We start from the raw sequence: 22,508 nt of genomic DNA, 5'->3' as shown, positions 1-22,508 counted from the left end.
TCAGGTCCTTATGCTTGCGCAGCAGGCGGCGAAACCACTGAGCTAAATCCCCGGCCTGGTTGTTCTTCTTTATGTAATTTCCCAATCACTCCATAGAACACAGGTGTACATTAACCTCATGGGACAACACTTACTTCATCTTAAAATGAGGAAGTTGAATAAAAAGTCACACTCAGGTTCTTATTTCCAAGACTTATAGTTCTGATCTGCTTATCATCTCTTTTCAGACTTTAGCCTTACTACTGTCCTTCTGTCTTAGGTTTACCCCTGACTTCACCGCTTCTAGAGTTATTCGTGAATTAAAGTTTGTAACAACCAGTGGCTCTGAGTTTGTGTTCGTATTGAATGCGTCCCTCCCGTACCACATGTTAGCAACCTGTGCAGAAGCCCTGCCCAGGCCTAACTGGGAACTAGCTCTGTACATCATCATCTCAGGAATAATGAGGTACTTGTGTCTTCTTTGGAGGTTGGTATTCATTTGTCACTGGACACTGCTTATCACGTGTCTGCTAGGTCCCAGTCACTGTTAAGTGCTGGGACACAGCAACAGCAAACAGACAGAACTCTGCCTTCACAACACTCACCTACTGGTGTGGGTCATTGAACCAAACCCTTCTTGGGTGCAGTATACAAAAACAGGTTTTTTTAACCACTGAACTTTGTTACACAAATGAAGTACATATTAATTTCATAAAGGAAAAATACCTATAATTTACCAGATAAAGTTACTTGATTTACTTAACATAATTGTGTGCCTCAGCAACATGACAATGATTAGAAATATTTTTTAAGTCCTCGGGATCCTTTTTTCTTCAGTATATCTCATTATGTGCTTCAGATAATCAAATATAATTTATATAGTTACCTAACATACCCTTTAAAGTAAAAAGAGCCCCAGAGTTGAAACTCACATTCCTCTCAGTAAAGAAAAAATTATCCTCCAGGTGTTTCTTCTGATGAAATAACTATTTCCTTCATATAAAGTCTCTGTGTAAGATGGCATCTTATAGATTTTCATCCAAAACAATTTTTTTTTTGTCTTGTTCATTAAAAACGGTCCTAAACATCTCTTTTCTTTATGTTGTAGTGTACGTTACCAAAAACTCTGCATTTACTACAAGAGTACATTTTGGTACTCTTGTGCTAACAATCCTGATTCTCCTCCACCTTTTACCCCTGCAGTGCACTCTTTCTCCTGGTCATTGGAACAGCCTATTTGGAAGCTCAAGGAATCTGGGAGCCATTTCGAAGGCGACTGTCTTTTGAAGCTTCAAACCCACCCTTTGACATGGGAAGGCCATTTGATCTCAGGAGAATCGTCGGCATTTCATCTGAAGGAAAGTACGTTCACATGATACAGTCAGTTCTCTAGTATACATAGATCTGGCTGACATAGTTACAAGAAAAAGTGATGTCTTCTGTTCATCTTTGCTTAAGAGGGTAAAAAAGAAAACCTATAATCCTAATTACTCAGTAATACGTACTCTGTGTACAGCACTCACTCACTAAGCACTCATGCCACATGTATCTTTACCACATTGGTACAGATTAAGTGTTAGAATACTGACTTGATTTAGAAGTTTTCAGGTAGAATAGACCCTGGAAGATTGTGGCAATTATTCCTGTCTCTTGCTGGTTTTTTCCTCAGTTTCTTTTTGTGATGGCCATACTGGTGAAAGAAATTCAATATTAGATTCTGTGGGTTGCTGTTTACTCATCTGAAATTGGTTCTTTTTTCAGCTTGAACCTCGGCTGTGACCCCAGTCATGGTAGAGGCTTCTGTGGAGCAGGTGGCTCATCATCCCGACCTGGTGCAGGGAGTCACAAGCAATGTGGCCCATCGGTCCACCAGCACAGCAGCCACAGCAATAGAAATTCAGCTGACGTGGACACCATCAGAGCCAAAAACAGTTCCAGTACCTCAAGCAGGACTTCTGCACAAGCAGCCTCCTCACAGTCTATGGGCAAAGCAAGTCCCCTTATCGTAGAGGCAAATGCAGTGACCCAGGGCCACACAGCAGGCAGAAAGTCCAAAGGGGCAAAGCAGAACCAGCATAGTGGCCAGCACCATGGCCACAGCCCACTGGAGCAGCACTCGCAGCCACCACCACCACCACCGCCAGTGCCTCAGCACCAGGAGCCACAGCCTGAGCAATTGTCACCCGCCCCCCTTACACACCCTTCCCACCCAGAACGTGCCAGCAGCACAAGGCACAGCTCAGAGGACTCAGACATCACCAGTCTCATTGAAGCCATGGACAAAGACATCGACCACCAGGACTCCCCACCCCTAGAAGTGTTTACAGAGCAGCCTCCATCGCCACTGTCAAAAAGCAAAGGTAACCATCACCTATTCCCTCTAACAGGAAAGCAGACACTCTCAAGGGCTGTTGGGATTGCAGTCAGGAGGAACAGCTGCCCTGGGGGTGTTCTCTGGCTCAAGTTCATGTCCACTGTCAGACATCAAATTCCTTATCACGCTGCAGATAGAGGTATCCATTGGTCATAAAAGATAGATTTGGATTTTCTTAGATTCTCAAACTCAGAAATTTGTTGGACATCTACTGTTTTCCTTTTCAGCTGCCTGTGATTAAGGAATTGTGATAAAGAGCTTTTTGGTTGTTGTTGTTAAAATAATTTTGGACAGAGTAGTAAAATGGAGATCATCTGCCTTTTTTAACTCAAAAATAGGATTCCCACCCAATCTTTACCATAGAGCAGGAGTTGACAAGCTGCAGCCACAGGCTAGAAACCCCCCACCCCCACCCTACTTCTGGAAATTGTACTGGAACACAGCCGTGGTGGTTTGCATATGGGTTGTTGATGGCTGCTTTCATGCTTCCACAGAGTAGTTGCCACAGAGACAGCACGGCCCACAGAGCTGAAAGTGTTAGTGTCTGGCCATTTACAGGAAAAGTTTGCTGAACCCTGCTTTAGAGTTCTGCATACTGCCTTGGTTAACTCTTTCAGAGAAACTGACTACCCCAAAACCCAGTGGCTCTCACCAGACTGGAGCCAGATGTCCTGGCTGGGCTGAAGTCATCTCCAGGCTGACCTGCCAACACTTCCTGGCTCACTGAGGTGGTTGACTGCAGATTCTGTTCTTCACAGGCACAAGGTGCAGTCTAAGGGCCCTGCTTTCCTTGTCACCTATGGCAGAAGCCTATGGTGGCTCCTGTTCATCAGGCAGTCACAGTTGGTAGTTGGCCTCTCCAGAATGAGCAAGCAGGAGTGCAAGAGAGAACAAAAGCTGGCAGAATGGAGGCCAGTTTTCTGGGACCTACTATGGGAGTGGCATCCCATCAGTTCTTGTGTTTTGAGACAGGGTCTATGTACTCCAGGCTGGCCTTAAACTCACTGTATAGCCCAAGCTGGCCTCAGCTTTGCAGTGATCCTCCTGCCTCAGCCTCCTGAGTATTGGGATCACAGGTGTACAACACCATACCCGGCTAGCATCCCATCAATTTTGTAGTGTTCTGCTCATTAGAGGTATAGTCTGACCCAGAAAAGAGTACTCCACAAGGGCATGAATATCAGGAGGTGGGGATCATCGGGCACCATCTTAGCTGTCTGCCTACTACACGCAAATAGGTAACTTCCAACCAAAGTGAAGAGTACTAGGTAGTGGCCTCCAGTTGTATCTCAGTGTTAGCCCTTTACAGCTTGGATTTTAAGCCTTCTCTTCTCTCCAGAGGCAGTGTGTTAATATATATTACCCTGAGCCTGTTTAAGCAGCTCTGTCACTGATCACCAAGCAGTTTCTGCCTTTGGTTCACACACTGAACAGGGAGCTTGGTGCCCCTAGGAGAGCAAAGGAAATCTGACATCACAGAGTCTAAACTGCTTTTAAGAATCTCTTCGTCCCAGTGATATGAAAACTAGCTATGCTGACTCCTTCAAATCACATACATCTGTGTTACTTGTTAAAAAAGTAAAATATCTTGAACATTGTTAACTTCTACAGAATCCTCTTTTGATTAACTTAATAGAATTTACATATTTTAGGATAATTTTTATAGTAATATTAGGTGAGTGCTTAAAAGCTCTTTTTTAAAAATCAGATCAAGTTACATGGTTTTCCCTATTCCGGAAGTAATTAAACTATCCTTTATTATCAGGAAAAAAGAGTTGGACAGTCAAGTTAAATATCTCATTACATGTGTCTGAAATAAGCTTCTCACATGATAGGTACACTTTTGTCCTCAGGGCCTTTCTTTTGAAACTAAAAATGGGAAAAAAAAAAGTTTTTCTTTTTTAAATTTCGTAGTAGCCCCACAGTGGACCTACTAAAAGATACTTCATGATGGAGCACGGGCAGCATGTTGCCAGTGACATGTGAGCCCATTGAGAGACAGCAGTGACATGCTTCACATGAGTGGCCACACTCCTTTGTTTTCCTTCCCAGTGCTGCTGTTTAGAAAGAAAGAAAAGAACCAGAACATATTTTTTTTTCTTCAGTAAGTGTTTTATTAAAATATATATGTAGAAAATCAGTCTTTACAATGAACCTTAGAGCCGGAGGTGTGGCGCAGCGGTACAGCGCTAGCCTAGTATGTGCAGAGCCCTGGGTTCCATCTCCAGCATCACCATCCCCAAGAAAAGATAGCCATTGATCCTGGACTGCAGAATATCACAAGCCCTTAGTCTCTTGGCTTTCTAATTTGCTAGCCCCCACACCTGCGTGTATGGTCCTCGCATTTACCTGATAGATGAGCATTCTGTTGTTCGACACAACCTAGTCTTACCCTCCACCCACCCAGTATCTCAGACAAATCTTGTTCCTTATGTTGAGCTTAGGTCTAGCTTTTGCAAGCCATCCAGAGTGGCCTCTCTCCCAGTTAATGTGATGAGCTCCCTGAGCTGCCCTTTCTTGTTGGACAGCTTTCAGGCTCTCCAACCACTCTCTCATCCTCCCTCCAGTTGCTTCCTGGCAGAAGGGGAACAGAAATGCCCTTCGTATATTGTTGGCCTGTCCAGGGATCGTGTAGCTGGACAGTCATGAGATTCTGTCCTGTGGTTTCTCCCACTTGGAACACTTAACGTTCTGTGGCCCGGATAGAGGACATGCTGGATTGAAGGCTAAAGCCCAAAATAGCTCTGAACCTGCCACAGTCCATTCTCAATGTCTGCAGTAACTGCAGTCGTTCTCATTGCAGGTTTGGCACGCTGTGGCTTTATTGAAGGCAAGGAGTGACATAGTGATACCACATCAGGAGGCCAGGCCTGACCATCAGACACGCCCAGATTAAATCCTGGCTCTACCACTTAGGAACTATGACTTTTAGAGAAAATTACTCCTCTGAGCCTCCACTTGTCACCACTTCTACTGTAGGTTGTTGCCACCGTGATGGTTACTCTTAGGACAGGAAATAGCACAGACAGGCTATAGCCTCTGCTGAGTTGAAGCCGGCTGTGGAACATCCTGGCAGAATTGTCTGCTCAGAACTTGGTCTTAAGAGTGAGAAGTGGGGCAAACAGGGGCTAAAGACAGACTCCCAAGGGCAAGGCTGGCACGAAGGCAGCCAGCAGCCTGTGTGACAGAGGGCAGGTAGGCGGTCCAGTGGCATGTGATGAGCATGTCCCGGGAGGCAGCAAAGCAGAGCCAGGCAGCATTCCACACAGCCCGGCAGTTAGAGTGTTACCCATTTCCGTGAAGTGTTAGGACTGGAGACCAGGCTGCTGTGACAAGGAGTCACTCACATCAGACTTTGAGCGGTGGTCACCAGTCAGTGTGTGTTGTGGGCACTTACATTTAACCTTTACTTTCTAGGTTCATATATTGTGTGGTAGTACTTGAGATGAGAAAAAAGAACAAATGGTGCTTGAAAATATCTGTAAGCCAGGGTCAAAAGGCCAGCAGAGCTGAGAACAGTGAAGTTGATCCTCCTTTTGTGAGTCCCGGCATAGCCGAGTTGTCTCCCCCACCCTGATTGACATTGCTTTACATGTTTTTGCAGGGAGGAAACTCAGGCTAAGAAAGCTTAGGTCAGGGTGGTACAGGAGCCAAGCTCCAGTCTGTGCAAGTCTAACCCTACACTGTGCTGCTGCCACAGAGAGAAAGAAGCAATAGGAGGTAATAGGCAAAACCAAATGCCCTAGGAAGTGGAGCAGAATGAGGCGAGATTGAGCACATTCTAAAGGAAAGAATATACTTACTCCACAGTGGGGTGGATGTGGGTGTGCTGGTAGAGGTGAAGAGGTGGCAGGCGGGCGTAGGGGACTTTGCACTTGAACTAACATGACAGTCACTGACTGAGACCAAAGGGAGAAGCGGTAGGGCAGAAACAGAACATAGATAAATTGGAAGTAGTCAAATTCTAGATGGCTGAGAATTCTGTACAGATTTTTTTTTTAATGAACATAAGACTTCATTTCTCTGGGATAAATGCCCAGGACTCAATTTCCTGGGTCATATTATAGTTGCCTGATTAGTTTTTTTAAAAACTGCCAAAATGTTTTCCAGAGTGGCTGTTACTGTACACACTCCATTCCCAGCAGCAGTGTAGGAATGAGTCAGTGTCCTCATCAGCATTTGAGGGCATCATCTTTTTTCTATGGTAGCCATTTTGTTGGATTTGTAATGGTGTTATCTCATTGTGGTTTTAATTTACATTTCTCTTATGGCTTATGATGGGGAGCATATTTTCATGTGTTTATTTATCTTCTGTATATCTTTGGTGAAACATCTTCTTATCTTTTGCCCATTTCCAAGTGGGATTGTTAGAGTTTTTTGTACTGTTGAGTTTTGAAATGCTTTGTAATCCTTTGTCAGGCACACGTTCACAGATGTTTTCTCCTAGTCCATAGCATGCTCCCACCCCACTGAAAGGGTGCTGAGAATTGAACCCAGAGCCAGGCAAGCACTCTGCACTCTTTTCATGCTCTTAAAATCCATAATCCTTTTTTGAGTTAACTTTTGTATGAAGTGGGGAACTTGGATCACAGTTCACTTTGAGGGCAGGAAGTTATTAGTTATAACCTCATTTTCCTTAATAGGGCTATTTACATTATCTGTTTCACATTAGATGAGTTGTAATAGTTACAGATTTTTGTAAAAGTGGTCCATTTTAACTAAGTTATCAATGTATATATGTAGCTGTTGGTAGTATTTTCTTATTGTGGCTTTTATGTGTGTAGGGTCTATTGTGATACCTCATTTAATTTCATTTCATTTTAAGTAGTTTGTATCTTGTCTTTCTTTCCTCCTAGTTTTCTTTTCAGTCTTGCTAGAGGTTTGCAAGTTAACTTTATTTTGACTTTTCTCTGTTATTTATCTGTATTATTGCATTGTTTTTGCTCTTTTTTCTTCCTCCTTAGGTTTGTTTTGCTGTTTTTTAGCTTTATTTTGTTTTGTTTTGTTTTTGCAGTATTGGTACTGAGCTACATCTCATCTTTTTTTTTTTTGGTACCAGGGATCGAACTCGGAACCTTGCACTTGGGAGGCAGGCGGTGGAACCACTGAGCTAAATCCCCAGCCTCTCATCTTTTTTTGAGACAAGGTTTCACTAAGTTTCCTGTGCTGGTCTAACTTGAGATCCTCCTGCCTCAGCCATCCAGAGTGCTGGGGTTACAGGCATGCACCATCATGCCTACCTGAGGCTTTTCCATCTTTTAATATGTGCTCTTTGTGCTATAAATTTCCTTCTCATTCCTCCTTTATCTGTGTCACACAAATTTTGATATACAGAACTTTCATTTTCATTCGGTTCCATAGACCTTTGTTTGAGAATTCCTGTGACCCATGGTTGGAAAACATAACTGATTTATTCCACCTCTTTGAAATTATTGAGGTTTGTTTTATGCCCCAGGATTTGGTCTTTCCTGCCATATGACCATGGACACTTGAAAAAGAATGTGTATCCTCCTGGTTTTTGTTTTCTTGTAGAATAGTTCATAAATGTCCATTAGATTCTCCTGGTTGATGGCATTGTTGAGTTTTGTTTTGTTTATTTTCATTCTTGAGCTCTTCCATATTTTTTCCAATTTTTTATCTAGTTGTTCTGTGGTTGAGAGAAGGATGCTTCTCTTTCGGACCTGTTTCTGCTTCACATAGTGTGCACCTTTGTTTAGTGTGCACACTTTAAGATTACCGTATCTTCTGGGAGCTTGACCTATGCTCGCTTTGGCAGCACATATACTAAAATTGGTAGCTTGACCTTTCTGTCTTTATATATGTCCCTATTTGTCCCTTTGCTTTCCTCAAAGATATGCTTTGTTATTAATATAATCATCCCTGCTTTTCTTTAATGTATCCATGATATATTTTTTCCATCCTTTTACCTCCATCCTGCCTATATTATTATTTTTTTCCCCATTAAGTTTATTGGTACATTTTAGGTATAAAATACAGTTACATTCATCATTGGGATCTTGTACCATTATTACATGAGTCTCTTGGTTCTTATTTTTTTTCCCCTTCCCTTGCCCTCCCTTCACCCCCTCCACCCTTCCCTATTTGCAAAGACCTTGTTTCCATTTTTTTCCTGTTCTCATATTTTTTCCTTTCCCTTTTTTCCCTTCCCCTACCCCTCCCAATTCCCCTGCTCTTTTAGACCTTTTCTTCCTGTTACACAATATCTCACATTTTTAAAATTACAATGTTAAGATCTAGAAGACATTACCACAGATTTTACAGAATTTAAAAGGATATAGAAAGCATATATTACAAAAATCTGTTTTGAAATAAATTTGACAACTTCTAAGAAGTAACTTAGAAGACAAATTAATGAAACTAACTCTGGAGGAAATATAAAATTTGAATAGCACCTATTAAAGAAAGTATATTCCTAGCTTGAAAACCTACCTATATGACAACAGCAGGCTTATAAACATTTTAACTGATAAATTATATCAAACATTTAAAGCAGAAAAAAGAAGGAACACTTCTCCCCTCATTTTAGGAAATCAACATTGTGCTAATCCTAAAAGTGGATAAAGATAATAGAAGAAAAAGGTATGAACATAGATAGAAATTTGTTTAACAAAACAAACTCTTAGAAGTCAGATCTGGCAGTATGTAGAAAGTGGTTTTATTATAGGGATGGCAGTGTTGGTTCAGCACTGGAAGATCCACCCCCAAAAGTAATCATTTTAACAGAGGAAAGGAGAAAGCCATATGATCCTGTCACTAGTTGGAGAAAGAGTATTGGACTAAATTCTACAGCTGGTCATGGTAAAAGCTATCAGGAGACTAGAAGTAGAACAGAACCTTCTCAACAGATCAAAGACATGTACTCCATACTTCCAACAAAAACTCCCTCTATGAATGGAGACGATACAATGCTTTCTCCCTAAAGTGGGGAACAAGGGCATATATGCCTACTCTTCATCTGTCCATTAGACTTTGAAACATGGGTCTAAACCAAAATAGTCTGGCAATAAAATGACACAACTAGGATAGGATTGGCACAGCAGAAGCAAAATCTTTATATGTAGATGAAATGATCATCTACAGAGAAAATACTAAGAAATCTCTAGGAGCCCCTAAAACTTGTACTTGAATTTAGCAGGATTAGAAAACAGAAGGTATATATAAAAATTCAGGTCTATGTATACTTGCTATAAATGAAGAACTGGATATTGAAATTTAAAAGTTATGTAGGAGTACAAAGGATCCAGAAAAGCCAAAAACAAAAACAGTGCTGGAAGACGTTTAGCACCCAATTTTAAGACTTCTTCTAAAGGCAGTGTTGGTGTAAGGAAAGACATATAGATCATTTGAATAAAACAGAGAATCTAGAAATAGAACCACACATACATGGTCCACTTAGTTTTGAAAGATTATTTAACATTAGTATTTTATAGAATATAAACTTGATTCAAGAGCCAAGGAAGAGATAGTGTCTTCAGCAAACAGCACTAGAACACCTGGAATCCATATATAAAAAATTAATCTCAACCCTTTTTTTCCATACATGAAAATAACTTGAAGGGATCTATGAACCTAAATAAGAAAGCCTAAAAGTATAAAACTTTAAGAAGAAATTATAAGGGAAAATATTTATGAATTCAGGGTAGGCAAGAACTACCTAGGATACAAAAAACATGATGTATAAAAGAAAAAAAATTGATAAATGAGATTCCATCAAAATTTAGAACATCATAAATGACATCATTAAAATGAAAAGTCCTTAAACAGACCATATTTACAATGCATATAACCTATGAGCAGAATATATAAAGAATTCTTAGAGCTCATTAATAGACAACCCAATTAAAATGTAGACATAAGATGATAAATAGCCAGTATAGTACAAGGAATGGTGTGCAACTCTAGAATCAGAAAAATACTAATCAGTACAATAATATTGAATTATACATTCATTAGGGAGGTGAAGTCAAAAGTTTTAAAAGCCTTGTCATGACTTTTTCTTTTTGTTGGATTCTCCCCCTTTGCGTTTAATTTGTCACACCCAATGGATTCATTCTGCTGGGTTTCCTGGGGTTGTGATCCTCATTGTCTTTTCCTAGGGTATTGTCTAAAAGGTTTTTGAGTGCTGGTTTGGTATTCATGAAGTTCCTGAGGTGCTCTTTATCATGAAAGTATCTTATTTCTCCATCAATTTTGAAAGATAGTTTTGCAGGGTACATCAGTCTGGGTTGGAAGCTGTTTTCCTTTAGGGCTTGAAATACATCACTCCAAGCTCTTCTTGCCTTGAGGGTTTCCATTGAGAAGTCTGCTGTGATTCTGATGGGCTTTCCTTTGTATGTGATTTGTTTCTTTTCTCTCACTGCTTGTAGAATTTTATTCTTCGGTTGGATTTCTGGAATCCTAACTATTATATGCCTATGTGTAGATTTTTTTTGATTAAGGCTAGCTGGAGTCCTATATGCCTCACCTATCTGTATGTCAAGTTCTTTTCCCCTCCTTGGGAAGTTTTCTGCCATCACCTCTGTGAAGAGTTTTTTTATGTCATCTGTACTCTCTCCTCTTTCCTTACTGACTCCAATCAGTCTTACGTTATTCTTCTTTGCATCGTCTAGCAGCCGCTGGATTGATTTCTCATGTTCCCTTATAATTTTGAAGCAATTTTTCTTTTCCTTGTCACTAATTGCAATCTTACCTTCTATATCTGAAATTCTGACCTCACATTGGTTCATTCTGCTGCACAGATTTTCGATGGAGTTTTTAATGTCTTGGAAATCTGTTTGTATCTGTTTTATGGATTCCATTTGTTATGTTGGGATTCCATCATGTTCCTCAGATCCTCTATTTTTTTATCTGTGTCCTCTCTAGATTTATTAATCATGTCTTGCACCATGAGCAAAATCTTTGCTGTTATCTGAGTAATTATTTCTGATTTCATTTTTCCCAGATCCTCTTTTGTTGCCAGTTAAGAGAGTCCAGGTGGTTGAGTATCAGAGTGTTCCATCTCATTTCCCTTTGGGGTTGCTGGAGGTGATCTGGAAGTCTGTTTTTGAGGCTTGTTTATGTGTCTTCTCATTTCCACGGGGCAGGGGGGTGCTTCTGGCACCCACGTGGCTCACCTTCTCTGCCCTAGGAGCTTGGGATGGCAGTAGGGGAGCTTCCTTCCGGGTGCTGGGACCGGCTCAGCTTCTCTGCCCTAGAAGCTTGGGATGGAGGCGGGGAAGCTTCCTTCTGGGTGCTGGGACCGGCTCACTTTCTTGGCCTTAGGAGCCTGGGATGGCAGCAGGGGAGCTTCCTTCCGGGTGCCAGGACCGGTCACCTTCTTGGCCCTAGGAGCCTGGGATGGCAGCGGGGGAGCTTCCTTCTGGGTGCTGAGACCGGCTGAGCTTCACTGCCCTAGGAGCCTGGGATGGAGGCGGGGAGCTTCCTTCCCGGTGCTGGCCTGCCTATATTATTATATTAAAAGCGAGTTTCTTATAGATAGTATAGTTATGTCATGATTTTTAATCCAGTCCACCAGTCTCTTTTTAATTATGTAATCAAACCATTTTCTTTTAACAGAATTGTTGCTATAACTGTGTGTTCCCCATTTTTATGTCTTTTCTATTTGTTCTCCATTTTTTCTGTTTTTCCTACCTTCCTATGAGTTACTTGTATATTTTTTTAAATTCTGTTTTGATTTAGTTTAGCATTTTTACTATATCCTTGGATAACTTTTTTAGTGATTATTCTAGATATCACATATATACACAGTATGTTGCAGTTTTCTGGGGTCATCTTAACCAGTTTAAGTGACATATAGAAACCTTACCTCCTTTTATGTTCCTTTGCCTTCCACTAGTTGTAATAGTTGCCTTTAAAACTTTTACTACAGGGCTGGGGATTTAGCTCAGTGGTTTCACTGCCTGCTGCGCAAACACAAGGACCTGAGTTTGATCCCCAGTACCAAAAAAAAAAAGAATGGGAGAGGAAGACTTCTACTACATACTTTTAGATGCAGATCCAATGATGATAGGATTTTCACTTCCATTATTACACATAACTTAGAAAATTTAAGGCTTGAAAGAAAGCCTTTTGTATTTTACCCATACTTTTGCCTAGCTCTGTTCTTACTTTTTTCTTAAAGCTCCAGTGTTCCTTCTTTTGTCATTCCCTTTCTGTTTTGAGAACTTCTTTCATTTATTTTTTTTAGAGTAAGTCAGTTAGATGCAAATTCTCTTAAATTTTCCTTCATCTGAAAATGTTAGATTATTCCTGAAGGATATTTTCATTTGGGTATAGAATTCTGGGATGCAGGTGTTTTGTTTTGGTTGGTTGGTTTTTTACTTGCAAAATGCTTCCTTGTGTCTCCGTGGTCACAAATGACAAATCTTGTCATTCTCTTTTTTTTCTTCTTCTTCTCTATAGATATGGTGTCATATCTCTTTGGCTGCTCTTAAGGTTTTTTCTTTTTTTTTCATATGTTTGATTATGAGTCTTGGTGTGGATTCCTGTTTATCTTTTTAAGGTTTTCTCTTTTTAATTTTTTGTTTTTAATCTGTAGGTTTATATTTCTGTCAAAATTGGGACGTTTTCAGTCATTATTTGAGTAGTTTTTTATCTTGTCCCTTTCTCTCCTTCTGAAACTGGTAACATAAATGTTAGATCTTGTGTTATAATCACACAGGTCCTTGAGGCTCTGTTTATTTTTTTAGTTCATTTTCTGTCATATCTGTTTTTCTGTATTCAAGTTTACTGATTATTTCCTGTCTCTGCCATTTTGCTATTAAGCTATGCGCTGACCTTCTTTCAATTATTTTTTTAATTCTAAAATTCATGTTATGTTCTTTACATCTTAAATTTCTTTGCTGAGGCTTTCTGGGTTTGTTTGTTTGTTTATTTGTTTCATTTATTTCAAGTATGTTGATAATTGCTTATTGAAACTTTTTTTTTTTGAGGCGGGGTCTCACTGTGCATTTCAGGACTGGCCTCAATCTCCTGGCGATCCTCCTGCTTCAGCTTCCTGAGTGCTAGGATTACAGGCATGTGCCACCACACATGGCTAAATCATACCGTTTGTTTATTTTTTGTACTATCTTATGGATGGATGTGGAAATAATTTATCAGTATTTTATTCTTTTGGGGGGATGCCACCAGGAATTGAACTCAGGACCTGGCACTTGCCAGGCAGGTGCTGTGCCACTGAGCTACATCCCTGGCCCTTACTGAAGCATTTTTAGGATAGCTGCTTTCATCTTTGTCAGATAATTCTGACATCTTGATGTTGACATCTGTTGATTGTTTTGTTTATTCATTTATTTGAGATCTTCCCGGTTCTTAGTCAAGAGTGACTCTGTATTGAAACCAGGGCCTGTGGGTATTAATGTCCTGGGGCTTTGGATCAGTCAAACCTTGGCTAACGCTGTCTGGTTATGCAAGGTGGAGTTAGAAGTTCTGGTTCCTGCTTGTCCTCTGTTGACAGCTCCTTGTCCCCACGGCTTGGGGCTGGAGATGCTGCTGCCCATGTTGTCTATACAGGGACCCCTGGGCTGTGTGAAAGTGCTGGCTCCATGAGGCTGCCTCTGACACTGCCCAATAGGGAGGAGGAAGAGGTTGGCTCCTCAGTGCTGGTGGGGTGCAGGGTGGGGTGAGACCTCCAGGTCCTCAGTGCTTTTGACACCACCATGGTAGACATACTGGATACCCAGCTCCAGCCTTGTAAGGGTGGGGTGGAGTGTCCCCACTCACCGTGGCTGGCACAAGTGCAGATGCCCTCCAGTTGGGCCAGACTAGAGCGGTTTGCCTTGCTGCTTGCCCCTTCCCTGCCCTTTGGCTAGAGAGAACTAGCTTTTATCAGGGTTTTCTGTGTACATTGGTGTTTGTGGGTAGGTAAGTGTGGCAAAAAGGAAAACCAGGGACCGTGTGTCACTGTCCAGTCTGTCACCATCCCTCCTCCTGTCAGAACTATCTCAGGTTTATTTTTTTCCTACACTGTCCAGGGTTTTTAGTTGCTTAGCAAGAAGAACAGGGGAAAGTACATCTACCCCATCTTCCCAAAAGTGTAAGTCTCCAGGTTTTTTTAATGGGCTTATGCTTCTGAATTAGGGAAAACCTCAGGCTCCCCTAAGTATAGAGGCTGAGATGGGATTAAAAAGTCATTAGTAAAGATCTCTACTACAAAGCCACAGATTGGTAGTTATCACAAAAACTGCACTCATTGGTCCTGACCACTAATTCTAGAAAAGCCCTCTATTAAAAGCTATTGTGATCTGCTTTTTGATGGGGTACATTACTTAGAAAGGATTGAGCTGGGATAAGCATGTGGACAGGGGTAGCAGATCTCAGCCCAGGCACATTCGTGCTGTATTTCACAGGACTGACTGCAGCCCAGCAGGTGCTACTGAGGGCTTGCTGAGGACAGAGACCAGTGAGGCCTGGTCTGCCTCAAGATACTCAAGCTGTACACAGATAGAGCCAGGGGTGGGGAGGTGTGAGTGCTAGGAGCCTGGAAAGAGAATCTCTGGGGAAATGTAGCAAAAGAGTCCGTGTCCAGGGTTAGGTGGCCACAGTAGAAAGCCAGTGTCCCCAGCCACAAGTCTTCTTGGAGGTGGTAGGAGTAAGCAGAGGGTGAGTGGCCTCGGGATTGTTCATCAGCTGGTGGTGTGAGCCTGGTCGACCCAGCTGCCCTCTCAGGAGCCCTTCTCTGTCACCAGGGTCACACTGGCATCGTCCTTCTTTGATCAACTTCAGAGGAAATCCACTCTGAGTGTCTCTGAGCTGCTTCTCCTGTCAGCTCATGCCATCTGAACATGGACAGGTTAGGTTATGTTAGTTATAATGCACCAGTTGAGTCATGGTTGCCTGAAGGCTGGGAGACATCCCATCTCCTCCCCTGTGCACCGAGTTAATCCGTCTTTTAAGGGCACTCTCCCTGTCAGTCTTTTTAATTGTATATATTTATGGGATACAGTGTGATATTTTGATGTGTGTTTACATTGTGGAATGATTAAATCAAGCTAATGAACTTGTCCATCATCTCGGACACTTATCATTTTCTGTGGAAAAACCATTTAAGATCTTGTAGCAACTTAGAAATGTGTACTGCTGTTAACTGTAGCCACTTTGCTGTACAGTAGATCCCAGATATATTCCTCCTGTCCACCTGAAGTCTTCCTGTTCCTCCTCTGCCTCGCACCTGTGGTACCCCACTGTTTACTCTCTGCTTCTGTGTTACCTCACATCTGTTAGAATGGCTGTTGTCAAAAAGACAAAAGCCTACAGTGAATGCATATCAAAACATCACCTTGGCCAGGCACAAACACCTATAATCCCAGCTCCTCTGGAGGCTGAGGCAGGGGGATTGCAAGTTCAAGACCATGCTGGGCAACTTAACATGACCCTGTCTTTAAAACAAATTTTTTTTACAAAGGACTGCAGATGAAGCTAAGTGCAAGATTCTGGGTTCAGTTCCAGAACCACCAAAAACAAAATGAAGCAAAACACCTTGTGCTCTTTAATTGTATAATATACATAATTAATTTGTAAATTTGTAATTTTTTTTTTTTTTGGTACCAGGGATTGAACTTGGGACCTTGCACTTGCAAGTGTAATTTTAAAAAATGTAAACTTTTTAAATTTTCACCAATGATAAGGGCTGGCTAGAACATAGAGAAAAGGGATCCTTCTAAATTACTCCCTCACTGTCTGAGCACTGGGAACAGCATGGCAGCATAGAGAGCAGTTTGGGCTCAGGAAACTGAGTCACCATCATGGTCAAGGGTGAGACTCTAGGGACAAGATTCGGCAGGCCTGGACAGATGGAAAGGTCCAGATTGTGAAGAAATTTGAATTTCATCCTACAGAAAAGGGACAGGATAAAATTTGTAAGCTTTAAGATATTTCTAAAGGAAGTCATTGCTGCTGAGTGTGGAAGGTGGAGAAGAACCAGGAAGATTGGGCTATGGCAGCAAGCCAGGCAGCAGATGACAGATCCCTGAGCCACAGAAGGTCCCATAGGGCGAGGTAAGAAAGGAGAGCTCAGAGTAGACTCCATCCAGCTGATTGATGCTTAGTGAAATTGCATTATTTAGGTAATTGTTTCCAAATGACCTAGAATTCCCGTATTCTACTGTGAAAATATGCATTCACATGGTAGACTTTTGTCTTTTTGACAACAGCCAATTCTAACAGGTGTGAAGTAACACAGAAGCAGAGAGTAGAACAGTGGGGTACCAGAGACGTGAGGCAGAGGAGGAATAGGAAGACTTCAGGTGGACAGGAGGAATATATCTGGGATCTACTGTATAGCAAAGTGGCTACAGTTAACAGTAGTACACATTTCCTCCAGACACCCTCAGGGGATACACACATGCCGCGGTCCTGAGAAACAGGAAATGTGACACTGCATCATTACCAGCATGTCATGTGCCTTTAGTGCCCAGCCCAGATTCTGATGAGCCGGGTAGCATTTACAGACTGGATAGTTACAGTCCTCCAATCACTGAGAGCATGTGCCCACCTCCGGAGTTTCTGGTTCCTTAGACTTGGAATGTGGGCATATAATTTTCATTTCTAACAAATTCCCAAGTGATACTGATTCTGGAAAAACACTTTGAGAACCACTGACCTAACAAAAGGCTAAAGGATCTCTCCTTTCCCTAAAACCCAATCTCTACCGGAAACCAGCCCCGAGGAAGAGACTGGGGAACAAGCTTGCATTGAGAATCAGCTTATTGCTTCACCCACCAAGTGGCAAGGGAAGGCAAAGCCCACTCCTGGAGCACAGCTTGGTGGGGATGGCGACCTCCTGCAGGTAGATGTGGCTCCACTGTCACTCTAGTTAATCAGTCCATCAGTCCCTTCTCCCTGGCACATCCTCTCCCTCCACCCGGTCTGAACTCAGAATTGAAGCAGTGGCAGAAATCCTTCCTGCTACTACAGAAGCCACTGGACTGGGTGATTGGGAGGGTGCTGAGACCATAGACCAGTAATTTTCAATCTCGGTCCACAGTAGAACCCTGGGATTCCCTCTGGAACTATTAGATCAGAATCTCTTGAGGTGGAGCCCAGATTCGGTATTTTGTTAATGCTCCCTAGGTTATTCTGAAGTGCACCTGATTAGGAACCATTATTATAGACTGAGAACCTGAAAGATGTTTTTAGTATATTCACCTCAGTTTTAGACATTTTATGTTTTCATCATTTCAGTTCATTAAAGTGAGCCCCCAGGAAAAATAGAAAGGTAAAAAAGGGCACATAGCTAGATGAAGCCAGCAAAAAGTGGCCAGAAGATAGAAGTACCCGAAGTGATCATGTCAGCCCAGTGGAACTGGAGAGGGGGTTGTGGGGTTTCTTCTGCAGTGTCCAGTAGAAGAGAAGTTTGGAGCAAGATGGTGAGTTGGAGAGGTCATTGGCTTTGATGGTGAGGGGTGATTGTTAACCTTTATAAGAGCACATATAACCTTTTTTAAACCCAAGTTTTTATCTTCTTGGGTTTTTTTGTTTTTTGGGGTTTTTCTTGGTACTGGCGATCGAACTCAGGACCTTGCATTTGTGAGGCAGGTGTGGTGTCACTGAGCTAAATCCCTGGCCCCCGAGTTTTTCACTTAATTGTTGGTTTAAGTATTTTTTCTTTATCTGTCAATGGCTTTAAAAACTGAGTTCAGTTTTTTAAAAATTAATTTCTAGCCTTTCCTATTTATTATGAAGGTTTCAGGTTATCATAAATAAGATTATATATACATATCTACCTCTCACCGGGGAGCCCAAGCATGATAAAATTGAATAATCACAGGTGAGACATGTGTGAGGCACTGATCTTGGTCACGTGGGAAAGTTAGAGGTTCCCTGCACATGAGCTGCTGATCTCTCAGGAACTGACTGGTCCTGATGCTGCTGGCCAAGCAGGATACACCGTTTCCCTCTGTCCTGGCCCTCTGGGCCTGTCAAGAACACAGCAGTAGGCCAGTGTTTCAGTCAGCGTCGTGCAGAGACAAAGACCTCTCTTTTGGGGAGCGGGGATTGAACTTGGGACCTTTTGCTTGCGAAGCAGGTGGCAGAACCACTGAGCTAAATCCCTGCCCCTGACCTCCTATTTTTTAGATGAATATCCCAGTTGCAGTTTTGAGGCTAGCACCTTATAGAATCAGAGTACAGTAAGTGGGAAAATTACATTCCTGGAAACAAGCCAGAACCTTACTTACTCTTCTAGATCAGGCTCAGCAAACTTTTTCCATAAAGGGACAGGTAATAAAGTGTTTGAGGCTTTATGGGCCACACACTGCCTCTGTTCTCTGTATTCTTTCTTTTTCAACTCCTTAAAACAGGCAACAGGCCAGATTCAGCCAGTGAGCCACAGTTTGCCAGCTCTTTTTCTAGATGCCAGGGTTTGAGTCCCTGGAACCTGTTAATAGTGGCATTCTTGGGGATGAAGCATAAAACATCAACGCTGAAGTAAAGTTGTACAGAATCATCATTTTCAAAAGGATGTGTCAAGCGAGTAATGATGTCAGCCGCAGGGCGGGCCCACACGGGGCTGGACAGCTTCTGTAGCCCTCACCTGCCTGCCAGGGTAGTTTTGCAGATGCACCTGCAGGGCTGGGATCCAGGGATTTCTCTGTCTGTCTGTCTGTCCCCACAGAACATCAGCCTTGTTCATCTCTGTCGTCACAGCACACAGAATATTGCCTAGGAAATGTGTCATGGCTTGCTTCTCATTCATCTTAGTAGCTTCTGGATCTTTTAAAATACTAATCTTTTCTTAGCTCCACTTTACTCTAGGGTTCCTGTCCCAGCTGCCATTCTGAGGCTCCTTGTAATCTCTCACTGCAGCCCTATATGGTCTCGTCTCCCCATCACACAGACAAGGGGCCAGGGTCACAAAGCTCCCTGGGAAAGCCAGGATTGGGGCCAGCCACCATGGCTCTGCTGCTTCAAGTGACAGCTCATCTCATCAGCTCATCTTGATGTCACCACCAAGCTTCTGTCTCCCAGCCTGTTTCAAAAGCTATCTGGTTTGGGCTGGGGATTTAGCTTAGTGGTTTCGCCACCTACTGTGCAAGCATAAGGACCCGAGTTCAATCCCCGGTACCAAAACAAAAACAAAAACAAAAAAAAGCTATCTGGTTTTCACTTCTGTGACTTTCCAAAGCCCTGTTACCCAGGGAATACTCTTAGACTTGCCAGATCTCCTGCATTTGTTCAAATTCATCCAGGTACAGACCTGTGCCAGGTGCATTCTATTGTACATAAACCATGCCTCAGTAATCTGATCACAAAGTCAAGCCTGCTTTGGAAAGCTTTAAATCAAGAAGAAATAAAGTAGTGAAAGAAACCTTTATTAATGAGAAGAATCCAGCTTCTTCCAAAAAAAATTGTAATGGCTTTGTTTTCTGAACTGCTTACAAATCGAATTATTTTACTTTGCTTTTCATCCCCAGGGAAAGGAAAACCTCTTCAGCGCAAGGTTAAACTGCCTAAGAAGCAAGAGGAAAAGGAAAAGAAGGGAAAGGGAAAACCCCAAGATGATGAGCTGAAAGACTCTTTGGCTGATGACGACAGCTCCTCCACCACCACAGAGACCTCAAACCCTGACACAGAGCCGCTCCTCAAGGAGGTACACAGGGTTGTGGAATGACAACGTGGGGAGGCGAGCTCTTGTGGGTGTCAGACCATTGCCCCATAGGTCCTGGGTTAGCACAGCGTTAGTGGTTCGTGTGTGACATGGGCTCACTCTGAGGACAAGTTTCAGTGTGCACGGGCATGCCTGGAAGCTCGCATCCTGCCTCTGGGGACCAGTGACTTCATTTCCCCAAGGAAGAGTATTTGGAAGCACGTTAACAAAGTAAAACAGAAACTAGAAACACTCCCTGAAAGTCAGGGAGCACCTGGAATAGTAACTGCTCCATCTCAGGAAATCTGTTTCTGATTTTGAGTGTCGGTTTCATTGTGTCATCTTGTCACTGTTAGGAGCAAGGTTTTGGTGGCCACTCAATCCTCAGGGAGGTAGAGCAGTGACTGCCCCAGAGGGACTGTGGCCCAGAGAAGGTCACCCCAAACTGGCACCCAAACAGGACATCAAAGACACTGCCCTCCTTGCCCCTGGGTGTCCTCAGCTCAAGGAGCATTACCAGCTCAGGAATAATAATAGCACATTGTGCCCGGCACAGAGCAGCCATTAGGACCTGGAGGGTAGAGTTACAGTTGTCAGTGTGTCTAAGAGGGTGAGTTACACATGGTGTCCAAAAGAGCGAGGATAGAGTTCTACTTTGGCCCCTATTTCTGGATAGATTTCAAATTTAAAATGATCTTAATATAGCCTGTAATGTTGTGGACCAGAATCTATTTTTCAGTTTCAATCTGAACACCTAAGGGAAACTTCTTAAACACATTCAACAGTATCAGCTGGATGAATTAATTCTTAAAATAAAATGTGTATGTAACGCATTGTTCAGGTCAGCCACCGTCCCCTTTGCATGTCCTCACCACTGGCGTGGTGCCCTGTCTCCCTTGGTAGAATTCCTAACTAGTGCTGGAGTCATGTATTTTGTGTCCATTTTAATAAATTACTTGAGTGCAGCAGAGCTCCCAGTGCTAATCTTGCAGGGTGGCCCTGCCCCCACCCCCTCATGCTCCACTGTGTGAGCGGCATTTGGGAAGCCCTTGGCATAGTCATTCTCTCTTCAGCCTGCCTTTCCAGACCCTTTCCTCGTCACCCCAGCTCACTGTCTCCTACTGACAGGTCCACCAGTATCCCCTGCACCTTCTGGCACCAGCATCATTCTGGCACCCTAGCCTAGCCCTCACAGATGCAGCCCAGAGCTCACAGTCTCTAGAAGGCCTCTGCACCTGCTGCCCACCCCCATGAGTCTGCCCCTCCTATACAGCACTTTCAGGCTGCAGGCTGTGAGCTTTTCTCTGTGACTGGTCTTGGGTTGCAGGTTGTGTATTTTCTTCCTAACTGGATTACCCTTGCCAGGTCATTTGTCTTCTCCAGCCCTGATCCATCCATTCAGTGAACAAATATGTGTCAGTCACCTAAGCGCCAGGTCATATACAAAAAGGCCACATCCTTGTCCTCACAGAGCTCTGGGTCTGTAGACCACTCGACAGGTCATGGGTTCAGTAATTGCTTCTTGAACAACCCAATACAGAGATGCAAGTGCCAGGAGCTGTTTCTGCCCTGCCTCTGGTTATTCACTCCTGGTGGTTAAAGGGACTAGCGTGTTGTGATCTAGGAAATCCTGGCTGCTTTACTGACCACCTGTAGAGACCCCCCTGCCCCCCGCACCTGTGGCTGTCCCTCATTGCCGAGAATGGCCTTTCCATTGTCTGTCCCCTGAACTAGCCCCATACTTCTTAGTGGCAGTGGTGAAGAGCCAGGTTGTTTTAGTGCCCAGCACCCTCTACGTGCAGCTCCCCTGGCAGCTCAGTGACTCCTGAGGGGGCCAGCATGCACCCTTGTTAGGAAACAGGCCCATGATAACGCAGGATGGTGTGTTTGTCACAGCAGCATCACGTTACTCCAGAAATATATAGAGCATTTCATGAACCGATCTCACAAAGGCCCAGAAACAGCAACTGGTGGACCAATTGACAACCATAGCTTTCAGATGCATCTCAGGCTTGCACTTCCCACATCTGAGCCAGGCTTGACAGACCCTCTGTGCTCCAGCCTGGCGAGGGAGCATTTCTACACCAGAGGCCCACACTGCCCTCTGTCATGTGTGTCCTCCTCTTGCTTGACTTCACAGGCCTTCAGGGAGGGAATTGGGCCCTCCTGGTAACCCCATTGCCTAGCATCAAGTGCCAAATATGAGAATGAATTCCAGGCACCATCCCATTGACAGAGGGAGAGGAGCTGTAGGAGCTGAACCAGCCATTACTGTGGCTCCTCCAGGCTCAGGGAGGAGCAGGTGGGAGTACACTAAGTGCCGCCTGCTCTGCCTTTTTTCCTGGAGTGTTTTCTCAGAGTGAGGCCATTGCCAGAAGTGCTTAACTTTACACTGTAGTCTTTGCTGAACTTTTCATACCAATAAAGATAAGGTTTTACTCCCTAATACTTAAAAATAAGGAATTACCAATTGATGCTGCTGTTGGCACCATCCATTACTGTCAGGACAGAGTATAAATTAAAATGACCTTCTTTATAACTTAAACTCTA

General features: G+C 43.1%; 1 protein-coding gene across 2 annotated transcripts in view; it reads left to right on the top strand.

The window, feature by feature from the left end:
• Tmem131 (transmembrane protein 131) overlaps nt 1-22,508 on the top strand; it is a 192,204-nt gene that overhangs the window by 156,922 nt on the left and 12,774 nt on the right. Inside the window, exons 29-32 of one of the 2 annotated variants that reach the window (XM_004844395.3) lie at nt 260-445; nt 1,183-1,341; nt 1,741-2,339; nt 19,786-19,961. In XM_004844395.3, coding sequence (XP_004844452.1) covers nt 260-445; nt 1,183-1,341; nt 1,741-2,339; nt 19,786-19,961 — 1,120 coding nt within the window. The remainder of the gene's footprint in view (nt 1-259; nt 446-1,182; nt 1,342-1,740; nt 2,340-19,785; nt 19,962-22,508) is intronic. The other variant, XM_021258043.2, reaches the window with a different exon arrangement.

Source organism: Heterocephalus glaber, unplaced genomic scaffold, assembly GCF_053883595.1.
Source record: "Heterocephalus glaber isolate CG9 unplaced genomic scaffold, H.glaber_assembly_v1.0 deba00000470, whole genome shotgun sequence".
NCBI classification, from domain to species: Eukaryota; Metazoa; Chordata; class Mammalia; order Rodentia; family Bathyergidae; genus Heterocephalus; species Heterocephalus glaber.
This window is presented reverse-complemented; position numbering and strand designations above follow the sequence as displayed.